This window comes from Metopolophium dirhodum, chromosome 6 (assembly GCF_019925205.1).
Source record: "Metopolophium dirhodum isolate CAU chromosome 6, ASM1992520v1, whole genome shotgun sequence".
Classification (NCBI taxonomy): Eukaryota; Metazoa; Arthropoda; class Insecta; order Hemiptera; family Aphididae; genus Metopolophium; species Metopolophium dirhodum.
Window position 1 is genome coordinate 24903739 of NC_083565.1, and position 23479 is coordinate 24927217.

General features: G+C 36.0%; 1 protein-coding gene and 1 non-coding gene across 2 annotated transcripts; both read right to left on the reverse strand.

Moving 5' to 3' along the window:
- Positions 1–18942: 18942 nt before the first annotated feature.
- Trnad-guc (transfer RNA aspartic acid (anticodon GUC)) lies at positions 18943–19014 on the reverse strand. Its single transcript has one exon. It is a non-coding gene; the product is annotated as a tRNA-Asp (tRNA).
- A 2631-nt stretch (positions 19015–21645) lies between these two features.
- LOC132947560 (uncharacterized) lies at positions 21646–23212 on the reverse strand. Its single transcript, XM_061017862.1, has 4 exons — positions 23191–23212; positions 22804–23048; positions 22441–22600; positions 21646–21788 (listed from the first exon to the last, which is right to left on the reverse strand). The coding sequence occupies exons 1-4, from the start codon at positions 23210–23212 to the stop codon at positions 21646–21648; spliced, it is 570 nt and encodes a 189-aa protein (XP_060873845.1).
- Positions 23213–23479: the final 267 nt, after the last annotated feature.

Sequence of the window (23479 nt, forward strand, 5' to 3'; positions counted from 1 at the left end):
GCATTAAAATCATAGATGTGTTAACTAATGGACTGCTACTTCCTCAGCCCCAACCTAGAGAAATACTCAGACAACATCTATTAAGCAAAAAGGGGTATTATGGAAGAATAAATTACGTATTGCTGTTTATTTCATGTATTTTAGATTCTGAGGGAAGCGATGAATGTTGATTCTACAATGATGTGTGTTTTTTTTTTTATTTTTTTTTTTATTTTTGTGTCTGTCATCACCTTTTAGGACAGTAAAAGTGCTTGGATTTTCTTCAATAGTAACTTTTCTGATAGGAAAGTGAATCTAGTTGGTACTTTGGGGGGTCAAAAGTAAAAATTTCCCAGTAGTTTTCACAAGCGACGTGAAAAACAAAAGAAAAATTAAGGAAAAACAAGAATTTTTACGCAAAATCTGTTTTCGAGAAAATCGATTTTGGTTTTTGGTGTAACTCTAAAACAAATGACCGTAGGGACATGAAATTTTGACTGAATGTTTATATTAGCATTTTCTATACACCATAAAATTTACAAAATATTTTGACTCTTTTTGAGCTGTTTACGGCCATTGTCAGTTTTCAATTTTTTTAGTTTTTTTTTCTATAAATATCAATAAAATGTTATCTGTTGAGTAAAAAAGCTTGAAAATTTAATAGAAGGCTCCTAGGTTATTGTTTCAAAGGCAGATGAAAAAAATTAAAAATCCTTAGTCACAGTTTTTATTTATAAGCATTTAAAGTTAAAATTTTGACAAACTACGGAAAAATCACGAAAAATAGCAAATTATTTTGAGTTGAGAATTCATAAAAATTTTTCTTTTTAAATCTAAGATTTGAAAATGTAATATAAGATTACTCATAAGTTTGTCTACCTTTATCAAAAAAAAAATGTCTAGAAGAAACTTAAATTAAATTTTTATGAGCGTCTGAAATTTATATTTTTACAACATTTGATATTTACTCGATTTCTCATGTAACAATTTTCTTATTTTATTGTAATTAAAAAACGAATGACTGTAGATACTTGAAAATTTCACTGAATGTTTATATTAGCATTTTCTATACACCATAAAATGTTGAAAATATTTTGACACTTTTTGAGCTGTTTACGGACATTGTCAGTTTTCAAATTTTTTAGTTTTTTTTCTATAAATATCAATAAATTTTTATTTGTTGGGTAAAAAAGCGTGAACATTTAATATAAGGCTCCTGATATATCGTTCTAATAGCAGTTGAAAAATATTAAAAATACCTGGGCACAATTTTTTTTTATAAGCATTTAAAGTTCAAATTTTGACAACATTTATCAAATTTATAATTTATTAATTATTTTGTAGTTAAAAATTTATAAATTTTTAACTTTTATGGCTAAGGATTGAAAATTTAAAACAAGGCTCCACGTAAATAGGTTATATATAAATTACTTTATTCACAATAATATCATCAAATATACTTGGTAAAATCATAGGCTGACTGACCGTTTTCGCTCAGAATCGTTTTTCTTATACAATGATATTATATCATTGAATTCAAATTTAACACCATCCATTACAGTGACCCACTTGTAACCTACCGTACAGCAGAGCGACATCCACTTATCCACCTTTTTTTATATTTTTTTCAAAATTTCAACTTTGGTTATCAGGTGATCGCTATCGCCAAAAATCTTTAATCAATTAATTAGTAATCATAAATCTTGGAACAATAAACAATCATTCATTGTTTCTTCCAAAATACCCCATTTTGCTTATCAGATGTTGTCTGAGTAAATTTAAATTTATAGGTCTATGATTGAAATGGACCTCGATTTCAGCACAATGTGAGAAACACGTCATTAAGTTATTGGCTAATAACTTTTATCGGGCCATCAAATGTAACTGTCCTAAAAAGTAGATGTTTGATTTATACTTGAAAAGTAAAAAAATATAATTAATGTATATAATTAATGTCGTCTTTAGTTTCTTCTTTCTTAATTTATTAGCCAACATAGTTCACCTTCTAAAGGTGTTCTCAAATTTAACAAGACCACTACCACCACCGCTGCTGTGTGCGCGGATCTGTGGCACCACATATTATAGTACAAGCAGAGCATATTTTAAGTAATTTTCACTTGGTGGCTCTTCAATAAAATTGTTTACCTGATAAATATAGAAGGGAAATAAACTCTTCTATCTCAACAATTTTAATATAGGTTTATTAACTGAACTCTACTGAGAAATATATTAGGCAGCACATATAATATAAGTGTCATACACTCATACTTCAACTGTTCTTAATATACTTTGCAATCGGCTGAAGTCGATCATTTTTACAATATCTAATGTACTTGTTATAATTTAGGGCTCTTTGATGATGCAACTAATTGGAAAGAAAATGTTTTACGATTAAGTTAGTATACATTTGTTTTTTATAATATTTTATTTTAATATTGAATCATATATACTGTGCAAACAAGATGATAAAATATTTTAAATACTACATAGATATACAGTGTCGTTAATTAGCAACTAGAATTCATTGATGACTGGTCGACACTAAAAAAACATGTTAAAATACTACTACCCCAATGTTGTTAACCGGATGAGAGACACTGTTGATAAGCTTCAAAGTCGAACAAATAACTCTTATTCGAATTGATTATAATATAAGTTTATTAAATATAAAACACAAATCAATTATGAATAGTTTCAAATTATTGAACTTGTACAATTTAAGACATAAATAATCAGCATGGATACCGTCAACTAGTAGCCTGCCAACTATAGAGTGATGAGCCTTTCGTTAGGGTCCCTCTTATATAGGTGCATTGATACAAGGAAAAGGAGTACCTACACGTACATCCTTGCTACGTGTAGCCTTGCTTTTATATAACAAATTATATCATACTTTCCTTGTACCTATTACATTGTCCTTTATATAATAATTAATGCTGCCCATCACGTACCGGACACATGCCGAGCTGCGTGTGGTCTTATAGGTACATTGTAGCATTTGCAACACCTCCCCCACAAAACGAGGGCTTATGGTTAATAAGGCCTCTAACTATTGCTCAGAATGCTAAACTACTAGTATCATGAAATCCATCCTTTACAAATATGAACAGTTATTAGTAGTTTACAAAATTCTTAATATTATGTTAGTACATTACATTTTCCTTTTTTATTATTATATATATGTATTTTTTTTTTCATACACTTAATCAATTTGCAACACCAATCTCGTTTATTTAATTAACATTAAATGAGGGCTTATCCCTCACACATCCTTGCCGTTTAAAAATATATTTTATCTAAACTTAATGCCAATATATTATTTTGTTAGTAAACAGTTATGGTGCAGAAGGGTTTGTTCCAGTTTTCGAGGCCCTACTAAGTGGTCAGCACAGGTTTTGGTCCGTATGTCGTTGGACAGTTATTTAATTTGACGATATTTACAATACATGGAATATTTTAATTTGTGCATATTTAATATGCACAGAGAGTACCAAGGTGGAATCACTGAATAGGGATATATTCGGATAAGTCTCGAATAAGGCTGTTACTGTTCCTGTAGATATTTGGTCTTTAAATTCATTGTGTGCGCATTCGTTTTTCCTGGTCGTATTTTGTGGAATATCGTTATTAAATACATAATTTTATAAGGAAAATAATAGATACCCCATTAAACATAAAAATAGTATATTGTATTCATGCTCTATTAATTGTATAAATTGCTTAGGATATACTTTGGAGAAGATCGCAGGTAAGTACTAAATTGTTTTCAATGTATGATGATTAAAAATATTGATTTTCCGTAAAATATTTGCAAGGCTGGGCAAGTCAATGATTTTTTTTTAACTCAGTTAAGTTAAGTTAATATGCACCAATACCAAAAAGGTAAAAGTTAAAAGTTAATTAAACTATAGATTAACTCAGTTAAGTTAAAAGTTAATAAACACTTTTTGTTAACTTTTTATTAAGTTAAGCTAATTTGTTTACACAACGCTAGCGTACCTAATTTTTTTCCAACCCAAAACTAAATTTTAGTATGTAATGTTTATACTTCATACAGTATTTTCATATAAGTTAGATTCGAATGATATACATTTTTAACTTCAAATATTTACGATACATTTTTTTTGACATGAAAACGAAATAGACTGATATAGTGAAATATTATAAAATTAAAAACAAAATAAATTAACTTACTTCTTAAAATGAAAAATTAACCCGTGAATTTCACGTTAATTAAGAAAGAAATTTAGTAAGTTAACAGTCAAGTTAATGAAAAGCCAAAAGTAACTAGTTAAGTTAAAAAGTTAAAATTAAATAAACTTTTTAATTTATTTTTAACTTTTTAACTCGTTAATGCCCCAGTCTTGAAGAATTGTTTAAATTGTAAAACGTTTATACCTTATTCATGTATAATATGCATTGCCGCAACAACCGGGTGTGTTGCGTATGTCAAACACATGGGACCAGGGCCCCAACCCATAGTGCTCAATGATAAAAATTTAAAAATATATAAAAATAAAAAAATAAAACCACTTTGTTGAAATAATGATTATTAATAAAGATTGAAACAAGATTGAACAATATATCGGTTTTGTTTTGTACACAGCATTATCGTACATCAACGTTTCTTTTGCGGCCTGTATAACCAAAATTAAAAATAGTTTGGTTTCAATTGATTAAAGTGCGTCATTCGAAGGAACGCGAATTTTGACCGGTTAAGTATGAGTGTGATTAGTGTTTACGCGTTTCAATTATCGGTGTCTTTTTTTGTATGCGGGAAAAACGAGACCGGGTTTGCTTTTATATTGCACGTTCAAAAGGCAGGATCTCCTACGGTTGGTGTTTTGTAGTCGACAATATGCTATCCATTATGATGACGTATGTGAAAACTTAGTTGCGATATTTATTTGAATAATTAAATTTATAAAATAATAAATAAATGATTGCCATAATTTTTTAAGTGAGTACAGTGTTTATTTTTGAGTTTCTAATTGACTATGTATGGTATGTTCAATTTATTTGTTTTCTGGTAATTATTTATATTTAAAATGGATAAAAAAGGCTAAATTTATTACATTTATTTATTTTAAAAAAAATTAGTATCTACGTGTTTTAATTATGTTAACCATATTTTGTATAATTAAAAACTCAAAATTCCAAAGTATGTTTTCAAATTTGTAAAAATTAATTTTACAATAGTCAATAGGTTAATTTTTCAATTTTCAATATTAAGGGGGAGGGGGGCACATTCATTTTATTTACATACGGGCCCAAATTGGTGTAGTTGCGACACTGAAAATATGTATTAATATGTTCATCTAAATAAAAAAAAAGTTTCGCTTATAAAATTACAATAAATAAAGCTAATGCATATTATTTCAGAAAATGATCGAGCATATATCAAATATCATAGTAAATATTATTAAATTGCATATTACAACTTACAATACACAAATCTGACACATAATATTATATTTTATATTTAATTCATACATTCCTAAAGTATTAATGATATTGTTTCTATAATTATATCCTAAAATCATCCTAATTATATTAATTGTGTGCTGATCGATGTTCAGTGGATGTCTACTTGCCTACAATTCCTTTTTCTTCAATAATGATGTTAAGATAATATAATGAGTATATAAGTAATGAGAAAATAAGCTTTGAGTATTTTTTATTAGGTATGTTGTCGCTGAATTATCTTTTTATAACTTTTAAAAACTCTTTTTTGTTGTATTCACCTATGATATACGCATATATATTCTAATTTCTAAGATCAACCATCACCCCTTAATGATAGTTTTGGTAAATTTCAAGCCTAACATCTAAACTCTTTGTTTGAATCGTCTTCCGTTGGTACACATTATTTATTTATTTTTTCATGGGTATTTCTACCTAACCTAGACATTAAAAATGTATCGTTATATGATAATATGATATTTAGATTTTTCGCATCAGTGCTAACTGCTAATCGACATCAAATACTTATATATTATTATATACACCATAAAACATTATATTATATTGTATTCATGTTGTATTTTTTGTATAAATTGTTTAGAGATTAAAACTCCGTTTAAGATCGGAAGTAAGTACCTAATTGTTGTCAATATTTTATGATAATTAAAAATATTGTTTTTCCATAAAATAAATGTTTAAATTGTAAAACATTTATACTTACCTAATTCATGCTTAATATTCATCCAAATAAAAAAAAAATCGCTAATAAAGTTACCAAAAATAGAGATAATGCATATTATTTCAGATTATGTGGATGGTTATTTGACTATGAGTCTTAATAAAGGTAGGTAATAATTATTAAACTGCAGGTTACAATACATGAATTTGATACACAATATAATATTAATATCAAGTTTTAATAATATTGGTTCTATAATTATATCTAATATAGAAATAACTAATTTAAGTCAAACTGTTTTTATTTTGTAGTTGATTACAGTCCAGCTGATTATTGTTCATCATTTCCGGTCCAATAAAGTTGTGACGGTAACGATAAGCCTACATTTAAATAATACATAATAATTTAATTTTTAATATACTTGTAATTTACTTTTGTCCATATTATAAAATTGTGTGTGTATTAATAAAGTTTCGTCATCATAGTACATACTTTTTTTTTTATTAGTAATACGTATGGACATAACTAACCACTGTGTGACGGGGAGTATAAGACCATTCCCTCGGGGGTTTTTACACCTTTATCCATCTGTCGCGAGGGCGGCTCCTTCACGCCTTTGGATGACGCGGTCACATCCCTCCGACGGGTTACTTCAGGGCGCCCTGGCACCAGGCTGACGGTCCCCCGCCGGCTGCTCTCGTTCGAGATAGATCGGTGGGTTTCGTATAACCGCGTCGGCGAGCGCTGGATTCGACCCAGTCAAATAGCTCCCCTTCTACTAAGGCACTACTCCCGACAGCCCCCGCGAGGCCATCCACATTATGTCGCGAACGCGCGGCCGGCGAGCGCGAGCACTCGAGGTACACGCGCGCGTCGGCCGGACGCACGCCACATAGCTCGACGGGCACTGATACCGTTCGGGCGTTAGCAAAGTCGGGTTTTCAGTGGGGCTGTCCTCGTCGCCCGCGGGATGAGATTGAAGGATCCGTTATCCAGAGTACTCACAACGACTCTTTTCCCACTAGCATCGGCACCGGGACAGTTCTTACGCTGACGCGATGCGACCTTTTTTGAGTGGTACGGTTTTCTTTTGCCGGGTGCGTAATGGATACGTATGGACAATACATTTCACAATATTTTATATTGGTTGATTAATAAAACTACATTTCATATAGAAACAACTGTAGGTTACGGGATATGGAACTTGGAAAAAAAATTTTGGAGCAGTAAAAATAATGGGTCAAAAGTTTTATATTACCCAGGCCGATAAGTGACTTAATGGAAGACTTATTCGCCCACTCCCAGGTTCCTAATCTATCCAACCCAGTAATTGTTAACGAAATAAAGTTCAAACCGTAATGAACACAGCCCAGACAGCAAAGATACACGTACAAGTAACCGTGTTCTATACCGTGCGCTTAGATAGGCTGAACAAGTGTGGACATTTTTTTTAATAGGAATCAATGATTGAATAAAAATATTTATTCAAGAATATAGAGAATTACATTTATTTGTTTAATTAAATTATTATAAAAGTTATTATCTTAGCATTATATGAACTTTTTGTTTTAGTCTTCAAATTAGGTATTATACTTATATAGTCATCAAAAATGAAAATGTTTAAGCCTTTTAATCTAAACACTTTTAAATTGAATTTGGATAATATACTAAGTTTATCTGATATTTAAACTTTAAACATAGGTATTTATAAATAATGAAGCAGTAAACATGTTTACTGCATTAGCATTGTAAACAGATAAATAATATGTAAACTTATGGATAATCTTGTATTAAATTTTCAAAACTTAGATTGAAAAAGAAAATTTTTTATGAATTCTCAACTCAAAATAATTTGATAATTTTCGTGATTTTTTCGTATTTTGTCAATATTTGAAATTTAAATGCTTATAAATAAAAACTGTGACTAAGGATTTTTAAAATTTTTCAAATGTCATTGTAACAATATAGTAGGAGCCTTGTATTAAATTGTCAACCTTTTTTACCCAACAAATTGTATTGATATTTGTAGAAAAAAAAACTAAAAAAACTGAAAATGTCCGTAAACAGCTCAAAATAAATCAAAATATTTGGAAAATGTTATGGTGTATAGAAAATGCTAGTATAAACATTCAGTCAAAATTGCATGTTTCTTCCCAGAGGTCTAATCCATCTCTGTACCAAATTTCATCGCAATTGATACATCCGTTTAGGAATGCACTTAAAGGACCCACACACACAAACATTAATTTTTAATCTATAGTCAATCGATTTATAATAATTAATGGCGGACATGTTATTCATTTCATCTTAAACTATTATATTGTGCCTATACATAAGCGCATCCTCTTGGCACCATTTATGGAGCGGCAAAGGTCCTCTTTATGGGCATTACAAACAAATAAAACAAAAATTCCTCAAAATTAACAACTAAAACTATAACAATCATAACAAATAGTAACCGTATAATAAACAAAAATATATTATTATATAGTTTATTTTCTTCCTGGACAGATGGCGACACTATAGAATTTTTTTACATCCCGATTTCCTACCTTTCCGGTAGATTTTCCTAAAATGTTATTACATAAGAACCTTCTCTTGACAATTAGAAACACAACGAAAAAATAATTAGCGAAATCGGTCCAGCCGTTCACGCGTGATGTGATGACCAAAGGAAACCATTTTTTTTATATAAAGATATACCTAATCATATAATAAAATATGCAAAATATTTTAAACATGTTTTTAAGGTTTTTTATGAGCACTAGAAAATAATACTCCACTCTACCAGAACCAGACTACTATTAAAATTAGGAGCAAAATCATAATAGTCATATACATTTAAAGATTTTAAGAAGGATGCAAATATCCAAATAAGTGACTAAATTATACATCAGCATTTTAATTCTTAAGTTTTAAGACATTTTGCATTTAACAGTATAAATACACACTACACAGGACTTCATAGGACAGGAAGCGCGCTCTGGTGACTATAGAACTGTATTATAATAATACTATAGCAATAATATTTCTAACTGCCGTTTTGACGCGGCTACGACGGTGGTGGTGGATGGTCCGCGGAGAGCCGGTCCTTGGTGCGGTAGGTCGGGTAACACACTCGAGCGTTAAATTCACAACACAAATTTCGGTTGAAGTCTGAAGAGGATTAATGTTTATTTCCCCGTAACGGGTACACGTATAGAGATATAAATATATATATATACAACAAAAAAAAAGAATATCAAAAAGAAACGAACAACTGACGGCGGCTATATGAGACTATATATGTGTCGTTTAGGTCGTGGTGCGTGTATAGTTGTCGAACGGGTGTCTCTTTTCTAGTGACTAGTCTACGACGGCCGGTACTCGTTCTACGCGACTCGCCTTCCCGTCCCACCTTGTGCCTTTGTGGCGTGGTGGGGGAGTTGGCGTTGTCGCGCTGTAGCCCGTAGTGGCGGTTAACGAAAAATGTAGACTGGTCGCTGCGGTACCTGTACTTTATACTGGTGGCCGCTGCGTACCGTGTCATACTCCCCCGCCAAACCGTCACACGGGGTACACTTTTACCGGTGTCTGTGTGCCATTATGGGACGGGGTGGCTTGTACTACCTCTGGCTTTCACTTGAGGTAGACTTGCCCGCGCCCGTGTGTGTTACTGGGGGTGTTTTGGGGACCCTACCGGAGTGTAGAACGAGTGATTGTCGTCCAACTCCGGCATCCCCTCGAACGCCACCAGCCAATCTGCCTCGGTTATGTCTACCGTGGCCTCTGATTAGTCTGGCGACTCCTGGCTGGTGGGCTGTCCCGGCTCCTCGGACTTGCCGTCCTTGGATGCCGGTTTGTCCACCTCCATCGGTGTTGGGTTGGCCGGAGGTGTGCCGGCTGCTTCCTGGTCTGAGGTTGGCGCGGGTTGCTTGGCAAGCCGACGTTGTTGGCTTGCCTCGCTTTCCCTGGCCTTCCTCTTTTCCTTCAGCTGCTGGAATTTACGGCGGATCAGTGCCTGCTGCGCCTCCGTCCTCACCCTTCCCGTTGGGCCGGGGAGTACCCCCGTTTGCCTGGGTACCGGTGCCGGCTCCGCAGGTGTTACGGGGGCAGGTGTCGTTGCTGGGGGTGGTGGCCTTGTCAGGGACGGTGTGCGGCTGCCGGGTGTTGATGTTGATGGTGGTCGGTGTGGCCGCAACCTCCGCTGGATGTCCGTCGTACGGTCCGCCCAGCCCCGGTTGTAGATGGCCGCCCGCACAGTGTCCTGCAGGAGTTGGCGGGTAGTCATCCTCGCGACCTGGGTGGCTGTTCGCGGCTCATCCTGGCCACCGGATACCAGCCCCAGCCGTTGTATGAGCTCGGCAACCTGCTGCCACTTCTCCTGCTGTTGGCCGGTCATGTTGTCTGTAAATGATTGTTATTACAGACAATTGTTTATTTAATGTTGGCCTATCGGTGCCCGTTTTAGGCATGACACATGTATTTTCCGCGGCGGTTGTTGGTCAGTTTGGAAGACTCCTTTCCCGACCTGTTTCACCAGTCTTACCGGTCCCCACCACTTTGGTGCGAAACCGGCGTGAAAATATTTGTGTGCCTTAGATAAGTGGTGTGCTTTGTAGTAGACTACGTCGCCCTTGCCGAACTTCACCGGTGTGCCGGTGTTCGTGCTTGGTTTTACCACTACCTTTTTGCCTAAAATACGTTTCTCCCGCTCTACCCTCTCTTCCTGTGTTTTTTCGATGTGTACCGGCGCCGCTTTAGACAGCGCCCAATCTCCGGGTCTCTTGCACTCTCTGCCGAGGACAAGGACCGCGGGTGGGTAGCATGTCTGTTCGTTGCACCTGTTCCGTATCGAAAATAGGATTGAGGGTAGTTTCAAGATTTATGTTTGCCCGTTACTAGTTATGCGCGTAACCCTTTTTTTAAATCTTGATTACGGCGTTCGACTGGGTTGGCCCTCGGGTGGTAGACTGGGGTCGTCCAACCCTGTGCCCCCCAGCGTTCTAGCGCGTTCATCATTTCGTTTGACACAAACTGTGGGCCGTTATCACTGAGACACACGCGGGGGTAACCGAAACGCGAAAAGAACTCGCGTTCTAACGTTTCGATTATTGTTTTAGAGGTTGCTGTTCCTAAGGGGTAAGCCTCGGTCCACCTACTAAAACAGTTGGTTGCTACCAGTATGTACGATTTTCCCTTACCAGAACGTGGGTATGGGCCCATGAGATCGACACTGATAACTTCCCATGGTTCACGGGGGGTTCTTGGTTGCATTGGGTCGTTTGGACGTGAGTTTAGTGATTTCGTGCACGCACATACGTGGCACGCACCGACATATAACCTGACGTCGTTTTTTTGACCTTTCCAATAGTACCGTTGTCGAACCACCCGGTACGTCTCTTTCCAACCCGGGTGGTTGGATAAGACGTGATCGTGACACCTCCAAATTGCATGTTGTGCTTTGGTTTTTGGTATCACGACGGGTGTGTGGGAGCCTACGTTTACGCGTAAGAGACCTTCGGAAAAAACGTATGCGTTTGTTCCCGATTTTGTGCTCCTAGTGTTCCGCGCTGGCCCGTCCCACCTGTGACCGGCGACTACTCCGCGGATTGTGGCGTCTTCGGACTGCCACTTTTCGAGAGTCGTCGTGGTGAGTGGTGTGTCGTCACTAACGTGGTTATCGAACATGGAAAATATTCGGTCAGATTCGAGGTCAACACTGGTTGTCGGCGCTGTGGGCGCCCCTACCAATTTTTCCTCAAGTCGATCTTCGTCTACGGGTGTGCCCGGTGCCGGGTCACGAGATAACAAATCTGGTGCTTCGTTTTGTATTCCCGGGACGTGTACCGTACTAAAATCTAAATTAGCTAGTTGTAGTGACCAACGTGTTAATTTTGAATTTTTGTCTTTAGCCCTGTGTAACCATGTTAGTGCCGAGTTGTCGATTAGGAGTTCAAAACGTCGGGTTTCTAGGTATGGACGGAATTTGTCTGTCGCCCAGATTATCGCTAGGCACTCGCGTTCGACCGCGGCGTACCTTGTTTGCGTTTCGCTAAACTTTTTGCTTGCGTAGGACACTATGCGTCTTTTCTCCGGTCTGTCACCCCGTCGGAAAAGTACCGCACCGGCTCCTATTTCGCTTGCATCTGTTTGCAGACAAAACGGTTTGCTATAATCGGGTGGCGACAATTTTGGTGATGTGACTAGCGCGTTTCTTATTGTTTCGAACGCGCGTTGTTCTACCTCTGTCCATTTCCACCGTACTCCCTGTTTTAATAAATTAGTGAGAGGTGCTATGGTATCCGCGTAATTATCTACGATATGCACGTTAGTCCAAACCTCTTGAGCCGCTCGAGAACCTTGTCTAAGTGGGCCTGGTGTTCGTACTCGTCCCTTGAAAATACTACAATATCATCCAGGTAAACTTGTACGAAATCATCCTGGTATCCCCACATGACCTCGTTCATGAGTCTCACGAAAGTCATTGGACTATTCTTTAGACCCAAAAAGAGGACTCTGAACTGAAATAGACCTCTACGTGTTCGGAATGCCGTATATTTTCGTGCATTTTCGTGTAGTGGCACTTGCCAGTACCCCGACTTAAGGTCAAAAATGCTGAATATTTTCGCGCCCCGCATTTGCCTAATCATTTTGTTGAGATCTGGCATAGGGTACGCGTCGGATTCCGTAACGTCGTTAAGCCTCCTGTAGTCGACACAGAGACGAAAAGTTCCGTCTTTTTTCTTTGCCATTACTACTGGTGCGGCCCATGGTGAGGTGCTTGGTTCTACGAGCCCCTGGAGTTCCATATCGCGTACCATATCGTCGATAGCAGTTTGCTTTTGCTGCGGATATGGGTATGGTTTGAGCGCGATTGGGGACGGGTCTTTTAGCAGAATTTCGTGTTCAATTAATTTGGTACGTCCTACTTTTTCGCTGAATACTACCGCGTATTTATTTAAAATCTTGGTTAGTTTCGCGCGTGTTTCGGGGTCGTTTCCGAATTCTAATTGTGACAGGTCGGGACGAGTGGCGGGTGGCTGAGATTTCCCTTTCCAACATGTCGACGTACGAATTTGCTTACCCATGTGAATTGTGCACGCGGCGTAATCCCAAGAGACTTCATTGTTAACAAGAAAGTCGTGTCCTAGTAACGCGTCGCAATACAATTTGTCTAGGATGGTCGCTTCGAATTTTATATCGAGTGCACCTATCCTAGCTTGAATGTGGAGGTGCCACTGGTTGTTGCAGTGCGACCGTCCGCTATCCGGACTGTGTTTGTTGGTCCGTGGGTGGGTGTTTTGCCGTATTTACGGGCTACTGTCGGGTTTACGTACGATTTTTGTGCCTGCGAATCTAATAGGGCTGTTACGAAGCCTGACGGAAATTCGAGTTCGACCGCGGGGGTCGGAATTTTGTCTTGGCATGTTCGCGTACCGTTATTAGTCGTATTGCAATTGGTCGAGCGGGACAACTGGTTCTGAACCGCGATGGAGACTGTCTGGTCGGTGGTGTTAACCGCCATGACCATACTGTCAACATCGGTTGCCTCGTTGCTCGCCTGTTGCCTTACGTGCGCAGACTGACCTAATGCGGGGATAAGCGCGGTGTGTGTGCTTGTGTCCCCGTCACCCGTGCGGGTAAACACCCGTGTCTCTGTTGCCTTTGTCCCTACACCTGTGGCTGCCCCATGAGCCGGTTGTTGTTGAACACACGTGTCACCGGTGAGGTGAGTGTGTTCAATGGTGGGGTGGTGTAGGTTGGGGGTCTGTGAACGGGTGCCGAGTGGTGATTGGACGGAAAAAATGTTCGTAGTTGGTTGTTCTGTGTGTTGCATTACCGAACTACGCGCTTTTCGATTACGCTTATTTTTTCCGTGTGTACTACCGTGAGTGGGTGGTGATGAGTGGGGGGGTGGTGATGAGTCGATGAGGGGGACTAGTCCTCGTCGACTCCCCCGCCGTTTCCCAACGTGGTCGGTCTGTTTGGACATTTACTGTTCCAATGGAGTTCCCCACAATATCTGCACGGCCCCGGTGGTGTATTATCAGTTGCTTTCGCAAAAAATTTTTTTTTGACCGGGGGGGCTGTTTGTGGGGTTTCCACCCCTTTTTTAGTTTTAGGGGCCCATTGTTGTGGGGGTGGGTTGGTGTTGTCCGTTACTGGGTCCAAAACGCCTGCGATGCGTCGCAGCTCGCTGAAAGTCAATGGCCGGTGTAGACGTATGTGTGTACAAAAAGTGTCACGCGTTAGTCCGGCGATAATACCTACCAACTCCGATTCGGATAGGCCGGTATTTATGCGGCGCGCCAGCTGGTTTTTAATCAGCACAAATTCCGTTAACGACTGTCTGGGCGTTTGACGTGTTGACACGATGTCAGCGCACAATCGAGACTGAATTTCGGCGTTATTGAAATTTTCATAAAATTCCTCCCTAAATTCTGTCCAGGATAGGTTGAGTGCCCTGATAGAATTGTACCATGTACTCGCCGTTCCTTTTAATTGCGGCTCGACAGCCCTGCACCAACCCGATGGGTGTATACGAGCTTGCGTCAAAATCGACTCGGTATTGTCTATAAACCGTACGGGGTCCTCGGCCCTAGTTCCTGTGAACTCGGGTAACGAGACTCTTGCTGTACGCAAGTCCTCGTACGGTATTAGTACCGAACGTTCATATACGCGTGCTTCGTATGACGCGTGTTGTGGCACGCGTGTGGTGTGACCCGTATTGTCGTGTTGACTGTCGCGCGTGAAGAACGGTCGGTTGTTCGTGGCGGTAGTGTGGCTGGCGCTCGGCTGAGCTTCGTTGCGCTCATACGACCTACCCGACTGGTAACTATCGTGTGTACGAGTTGTTATGTGTACGGGTGACGGGTGGTTGGTGTACCGCGGGACTGCAAAGTCGTGTGGCTGCTGCGTGGCGGTCGTGCGCGATTCCGTAAAGAACCGCGTCATGCTTGCCTCAAGCGCCATTAGGCGTGCCTCGAACGACGTTGTGTCGTTCGTTTGTGGCAACGCCAGTTTTAACTTTTGTAGTTGTTCCGCTGCGGTTTTAAAAATGTCGGTATTTGATGGGTGTGCGGACTGGTCCTGTTGCATGGTCAGCTGGATGTCGTAGTCCTCTGGCCGATCGTCCGTTGGTCCTTGAATTGCCGTATGGCTTGTCGAGATACCCCTAGTCGATGGTTCGAAGATCTGACTGACGTCCGTGCTTAACAGCGTTGATCGAGCGTGTGGTTGCTGTCCAGTACCGTCCCCTAATCCTGTGATTGGGGGCTGCACTGGTTTCAACCTCACGTTCTCGGGAACTAGTCCGCTTTCCCTAAGGTGCTCCTCTAGCCTAACATACACATCCGACTTCAACCCGGACACACTGAGTCCGCGGGCCGAGCACTCGCTACGCAGTTCCGCTGACGATAACTGTTGTAACGTTTTACCAGTCATTATGTACGATTAAATTACAAATGTGGTCGTTAAGCTGTTGGTCGGTGAGGTAGCTTGTGCTTGGTGTGTGTATGTGGGTTAGAGATTTTTTTTTTTTTTTTGACGTAAATTCGTGCGCTGCCTACGGATGTTTACGTGTTCTATTTGGCGATTTCGCTAATAGGTCAGCTGTTGACGGTACCGCCGTTGCGTTCCCAGAATAGCCGACTTGGGTCGACGTACTCGGCGGCGGCAGTTGACGGCTGCAGCGGCTGAAACCGGTTTTGGCCTGCGCGCTGTGCTGTTATCGACGGTAATGTCGCGGGACGAAAGGTAGGCGTTGCGGAGGGGTGGTGGTTGTTATATAACTACTTCCCAATCCGTATCACGGTTATGCACGGCTGCGTGGGATTCCCTGTTACGTGCTAAAAATAATTCTTACGTAATGTTCACTGGGAATCCTAGCTAACCGGCAAACACACTCCTGGCTAAAAGTCTTAATATTAACTTAATATAAGCAATCTACCGAGGTATGTGTCAGCGTGAAAACTCTTACCTTTTCGCTGGCTTGAGGTGATGATTCCTCTGCGGGGAGCCAATTTGACGCGGCTACGACGGTGGTGGTGGATGGTCCGCGGAGAGCCGGTCCTTGGTGCGGTAGGTCGGGTGACACACTCGAGCGTTAAATTAACAACACAAATTTCGGTTGAAGTCTGAAGAGGATTAATGTTTATTTCCCCGTAACGGGTACACGTATAGAGATATAAATATATATATATACAACAAAAAAAAAGAATATCAAAAAGAAACGAACAACTGACGGCGGCTATATGAGACTATATATGTGTCGTTTAGGTCGTGGTGCGTGTATAGTTGTCGAACGGGTGTCTCTTTTCTAGTGACTAGTCTACGACGGCCGGTACTCGTTCTACGCGACTCGCCTTCCCGTCCCACCTTGTGCCTTTGTGGCGTGGTGGGGGAGTTGGCGTTGTCGCGCTGTAGCCCGTAGTGGCGGTTGACGAAAAATATAGACTGGTCGCTGCGGTTAGCCCTTTTGCCCTGAGCACCGTCCAATTATATTTATAACTAAATATTATGTCAAATCAATTTAATTTTTAAGTTTTCTGGGTCCCTTTTCAAAAAGAACTGTTAGTAGGTACTTCGGATTTTTTAATTTGTATTTCTCGATGTATGTGAAGATTGGCCAGTCCATTTAAATGTGACTGTCTCATTGTGTTTCGGAGATAGGTTTTAATTTGCCGTAATGTGGAAAACTATCTCTCAGCCGTACTTGCACTTGGTGACGTTATTTTAATATTTTCAAAAGTATAAATCCTGATTCAAATATTTTAACATCACATAAATTAAAATTTTTGGTTTAGTACTATTATAGGTATTTCAGAAGAGTACTACTAGTACTAACTTCAGGTTTCTTTTGTTTTTGACTCATTTTAACTCAACTTCTTTTTACACATACGTACATTCGACACAGCTACCACAAAGAAAAAAATCGAACAGACTGCATTATTTAACCGATATTTTCATGCCACACACAGTCGAAAGTCATAATTATCATTGTTACCGTAGTTACCCGTCAAAGTCGATCCTACATGATCGATAGTATCTAGAAATCTAAAAATAATTGCAACACACCTCCTTGGTTATTTAGACCGAGTGGCTATCGATATTTATACCTAATCCTATCCAGTTAAGGAGTAGATGGTTGGCTATTCCCTCTACACGAACCGGTCTGGAGAGCCGGGTTGTTCAGTTGTTGGACTGATAAAAAAATAAAGTTTTCTAAGTTATATTTTACAGGACAGGTACTAGAAACTTATGAACTGTGTTCATAAACTAACACAATCGAACACGACATAGCAACGTGTACAATAATTTATTAAATGTCTAAAATAGTTATATTATTATACAGTACCTACACTAAACCTGAGTAACCCTGTTATTGCGGGTAGTTTATTAAAGATCACAGGAGTAGCGGAGTACGAATTGAAACAATATTGATTTATTATGATTTATATTCAAGGTAGATTATTCTGCGCTTTAATGTGTAGATATGACTGCAGACCGATATAGTCTCTACTTCACAATTCTAACTCGACTGATCGCTATGCAAATAATGTATAGGCTCGTACTCTACGTTCCTGTGTTATGTCTATCCAAGCAAATTCGCTGAGTGCAACATAAATGACGAGTCAGTAATCAGTAATACATTTTTTAATTATATAAAGTGTTAAAAGCAAGCGATTAATAAAGTAATCCAAACAGTGTTAAGTTGAATTAATAAAAAGATTTATAATACAGTGAATAATGAACCATATAATAATACAATGCACTCAGAAACTTATATTGCCAACGGGTCGCATCCCTCGACTGCCATAAGAACTGTATTATAATAATACTATAGCTAATATTTCTAACTGCTGTTTTAAGAGAAACCGATTCTACAGTATTAGTATAATACTAATAATTAAGAAATTATTGACTAATAGTTTGTACATAATATGTCAATAATAACATTATGTTGCTTCAAAGAAAAAAATTAGTCATGTGTATAAGGGAACAAATCAAATTTTAAACTACCCAAAAGTAATAACTGATGTGCTAAAGGGAATAAGTCCACAAAAATGATGCCCAAAATGAATAAGTCATGTGCTAAAGGGATTAAATCCAATTAAATACTGTCCAAAAGGAATAAGGCAACTATTTGACTTGTAAGTCCAAAGTTAATCAAATATTTTAAGTTTCGGGAAAACCCATGTTTGAAGAACTAATTGAAAAACATATGTCAAAAATATTGAGAAATAATTTTAACTTTTGAGTATTGTAGACAGTTTTTTTAGTTTTCTCAAAACAGTGTTTTTGTACGTCTTATTCCCTTTTGCCCTGGGCACCGTCCAATTATATTTATAACTACATTTGACGTGGTACGCAGCGGCCACCAGTACAAAGTACAGGTACCGCAGCGACCAGTCTACACTTTTCGTCAACCGCCACTACGGGCTACAGCGCGACAACGCCAACTTCCCCACCACGCCACAAAGGCACAAGGTGGGACGGGAAGGCGAGTCGCGTAGAACGAGTACCGGCCGTCGTAAACTCGCCGGTTGAAAGACACCCGTTCGACAACCTTTCACGGACCACGACCATCGACATAAGTTAACATTTTTTCTCTATCTTATATCGCCACGTTCCATCCGTTGTTCTTTTTTTTTGTTTGATATATTCGGTTTTTTTTTGTTACCTACCTATGCCCGTAGGTATGTGAAAAAAATCAATAAACCAGATCTAAAATACCTGTTAATTGAATTCGTCAATCACCATACCACAAAATCAATCAACACCAACGACCGGCTCACCGCGAACCACCTACCACCACCGTCGTAGCCGCGTCAAATTGGCTCCCCGGCGGGGAATCGAACCCCGGTCTCCCGCTTGACAGGCGGGGATACTTACCACTATACTACCGAGGAAACATATATTATGATCATTTAGTAAGAAATTTCTTCCACAGTGTGTACTGTGTTACATCCCTAATGGAGTAGAACAATCGTAATTTTTACTCTGGGCAATGGAAAAATTAAGATAAGTTTTGAATACACCGAATATTAAATAACGAATTGAACTAAGTTTGAGTCATAGTGAGTTGATACATTTAACGGGCAACGAAGCGCACGAGATCAGCTAGCATTTGCAATGGCGATAAATAAATCTCAAGGGTAGGCGCTTAGTGTTTGTGGCATCAATCTAGAAAACCTATGTTATATGCCGCCTGTTTCCGTGTCGGAATTCCAACAAAACTATTTATATACGTGCCAGAAAAAAAAAAACTAAGAATGTTGTATATCATAAATCATTAGAATAATAAACACTTTTTTTTGAAATATTTTACAAGTATTACCCTCAATATCTAAATATTATGAATTCTATTTAAAATCAATATTTTAATTAATAATTAATAATTATTATTTATTTATTGTAACACTTTGAAAGCATTATGTATGATAATTTAGTGAATTACCTCTTACATTTTCAATAGGAAATTTAAACATGACAGTATTAATTAATAATATTAATACATATATTTAAAAAAAAGGAAACATTTAAATACTTGCATACAAATAATCTAGAACATAAATGTCACTAATATAATATAACATTTTGAATTTTATTCCTTAAATCATAATATATTTTCGATTTTCTACGGATTTAACGTACAATAGTGTTCAATTATCGGCATCCATAGGGCATATTATATCGCTCCCGGCGGTGATGACTGTCTGTAGTTAAATTTTCAATCAAGTTTTGAAACAAGTGACGACACCTTATCAATACAACTTGACACAAACCATGGTCATAGACATTATTATCTACATTGTATAGTTATGCTGCGAACTGTACATACAAACCTATAAACGTGTTCACTTACGAAATGATTAAGAAAGACGGGTTTTGGGGAATAGTCATGATGACCAAATGTGTTAAAAGTAATAATATGTCAAACTTAGCATTTGTTTAATTTTTTTTATGAAAAACGATGTGGATTATAATCATTTAAAAGAATATTTAATAAAAAAAATATGGTATTTTGTGGTCATTTTTTAAGTAATTTTTTGATGTTTATAAGTAATTTTAACATTTTTTATTGTGTGCATTTTATAAAGATTTTTGGGTCATCAAGTTCCGGGCCCTAGTTATAAGCGTGTACATCGTGTAGAAAATTCAAATGAAGCAGTTAATACTAAAAAACACGCAAGCACTTTCTATCTATAAAAAAAAATTTCAGTGGAAATTTACTCAGTTTATAGGCTTGACTCTTGAGATCTTTTCAATTTTAGATTCTGAGCGAAGCGATGAATGTATTGATTCTACAATGATGTGTGTTTTAGATTCCGAGGGAAGCGATGAATGTTGATTCTACAACCCAGACAGCAAAAAAATGTTGTCTCGATATTGTATGGACAATTAATTTTAAATTATGAAATTGAATGGATATTGCATGTGAGTTGAATGTAAATTTTTTAATATCCATGCAATATCCCAGAAATTTTATTTGGCCACCTAAAATTATGTATTTAATATTGAATTTACAATCACGCATTGATATTTTGTACCAATATTCAATGGATATTGAAAATAATCTTGAATGAATATTGCTTGAATAATCTTTAATATTCATAAATTATCACAATAACATTGCTTCATCAACATTTTCATAATAATAAAATTAATAATTGACCAAATATTGGATTGATATTTTTAATTTTGTATTCAATATGCATTCAATATTCACAGCTGAACTTCATTACTGATTAATTAATAAAAAGTATCAATATATCATATTATATACAATTTACTTGTAGTTTTGTTACAATATACTATGATATAGTACTACAATTATATTCAAATCCATGAAAATCATATTCCTAAGATTAACCGAAATATACAAAACGTGGCTATTACTATATATAATTAAATAATAATAGTATTAAATAAATAAACAAAATGCTGGTTTTATTATTATCATAAGAATAATTATTGTATTGAATAAACTTAATTGTATCAAAAAAATAAATGACATGATTATAGCTTATTATCATGTAAAAAAAAAATTGTATACTGTTCTGAAAAATATTATACTATTATAATATAAAAGAAACAAATTCTAGTTTTACTATCAAAAGAATAAAATAAAAAAATACTTCTTTTTTGAATTTATAATATATCAATAAATATATATAAATACTTAAATATTTGAAACTTTTTAATAAAAATAAATAATGTAAATACATTAAGATAACACTATACTTGCATGCTTTGTTTAGTCTTAGAAACGCAGAACATAATATAGCAAATTGTACATTTGGAATAATCCATATTAACTCCTTTATGATTACTATTAAAGTAATTAAAAAAAACCTATGAGATTCACAAACTAATATTTTTACTTTTAAATATAATAGTAGGTAAATTAATTTAATATCAAGCATAAAGGAGATAAATGGAGTATTTAGAACATACAATTTGCAATGCCTTGCATTTGTAAGATGGAGACATGCAGGTGTAGCGTCGTATTTATCAATATTTTAGCAGTTTATAATTAATTAATTATCATTTTCAGTATTTGTTATGGTTGCAGCTTTTTTTCTTTTGACTACAAACGGTCGTTGCGCCAAATACTTCTGTGTACAATCTTCCACTTCTTTATGTTGAACATTTTTAAATTTTGTTTCCTTGCGGATTGCTTCTATAAAATTATAAAATGAAAAAAATAATCAAATTATTTATTTATCAAATGTACTTATTAATATGGTATATAGCAGGTATGGTGAACCTATAATTATTATATAGTTATGACACATGTGATGATTTGAATATAAATTATAACTCAACATTTTTATTTTACCATATAATATAAAAATGAAAATAAAATTCTATTAGACAAAAATGGTATTCTTTAATGTGCGTAAAATTAAATTATTGATGTTAGAAGGTCTGCCATTCAATAGTATAGTGACTCATAATATGCTGTATTTAAATATAATTTCTAGCTATATTTAACTAACTACTATGAGAACTATTTCTTATAAGCATATTATTATGATGGAAAATAACAACACAATAATTGGAGCACTATTATGTGTTACATAACTATTTCTTTGAAATATAATTTTAAAATTACAATTTCATATTTTTATGAAAATTTCAATAAAAGAATATTGTACTTTATAGTCATTGAGGTCCTAGAAAATTGTTTTAGGTTATATAACTACTGCCATCAAATAAAATGGTGGAAAACAAAGTTAAACGCAATTAATATATACAATATAATATTAAATACACCAATAAACATTTATATACTCATAATTATGGGTGTTAAACTTTATATAATATCTTACCAAAAATAGTGGAACAAATATTTAACGAGGAAAAAGATTTTTTGTTCCTAATGCCATGAAATGAATATTGACTTAAAAGTTCATCATTGAATAATTTTTCAAATATCCTTTTAATTGAATGTTTAATGTCTTTTCCCATTGACCATGTTATTTCAACAATCTGAAAAATAAAATAAAAATTATAATGTATGAAATAATTTATTTTATTTTATTTATAATAATTTTAAATTTTATTTTTATTAAAATAGAATTATAAAATGTTAATTTTTGAATCACTACATGAAACTATAAAAATGATTAAGATTATCAAGTTTTAACAATCACTGCAGTATAATACTATTCAAATAAAAAAATATAACTTACTAATTGAGACCTGAATTCATTGTTTTGATCATGGTTAATCAATTTTGCTTCCAATGCTTGTAGTTCATCCTCTGTATTAATAGGGGTTTTAATAAATGGTTGGTTTATTGAAAGATTTTCTGAAGATTTAGATGTCATTCTTGGTATATCAATTTTGTGCTCAATTCTCTCTAGTATATCAAATAATAATCTGTGGTCATAACGTAAGCCACCTATTTGTTTTTCAACAGATTCCAATTTATGCTCTAAAAAAAATATTTAAAATGTATTTTTATCTAATTTTGATTTAAATATCAATTAAAATTATTATAATGAATTATATATATTATTTGAATACAGATAATGAAAAAAAAAATAGACACTAAACATGATTATATGTATATTTACCCAATGTTTTGATTACACCCATTAATCCATCATTGTTAGTACCATTATGTTGTAGAATTTCTATTCCATCATTTCTATCAATTGAAGAAACTATACAATAGTATTTAAAAGTATAATATAGTATACAAACTGTTATAAGCGTATTATTGTTTATATTATTTATTTACTTGAAGAATCTCCATGTAGTTTTTCAATATTATTATTAAACAATAATTTTTTTTTTTTTTGAATGACAAATGACGATTTCAAAGGTGTTGACTTTACTACAGGTGATGTATCTGAACCTGAA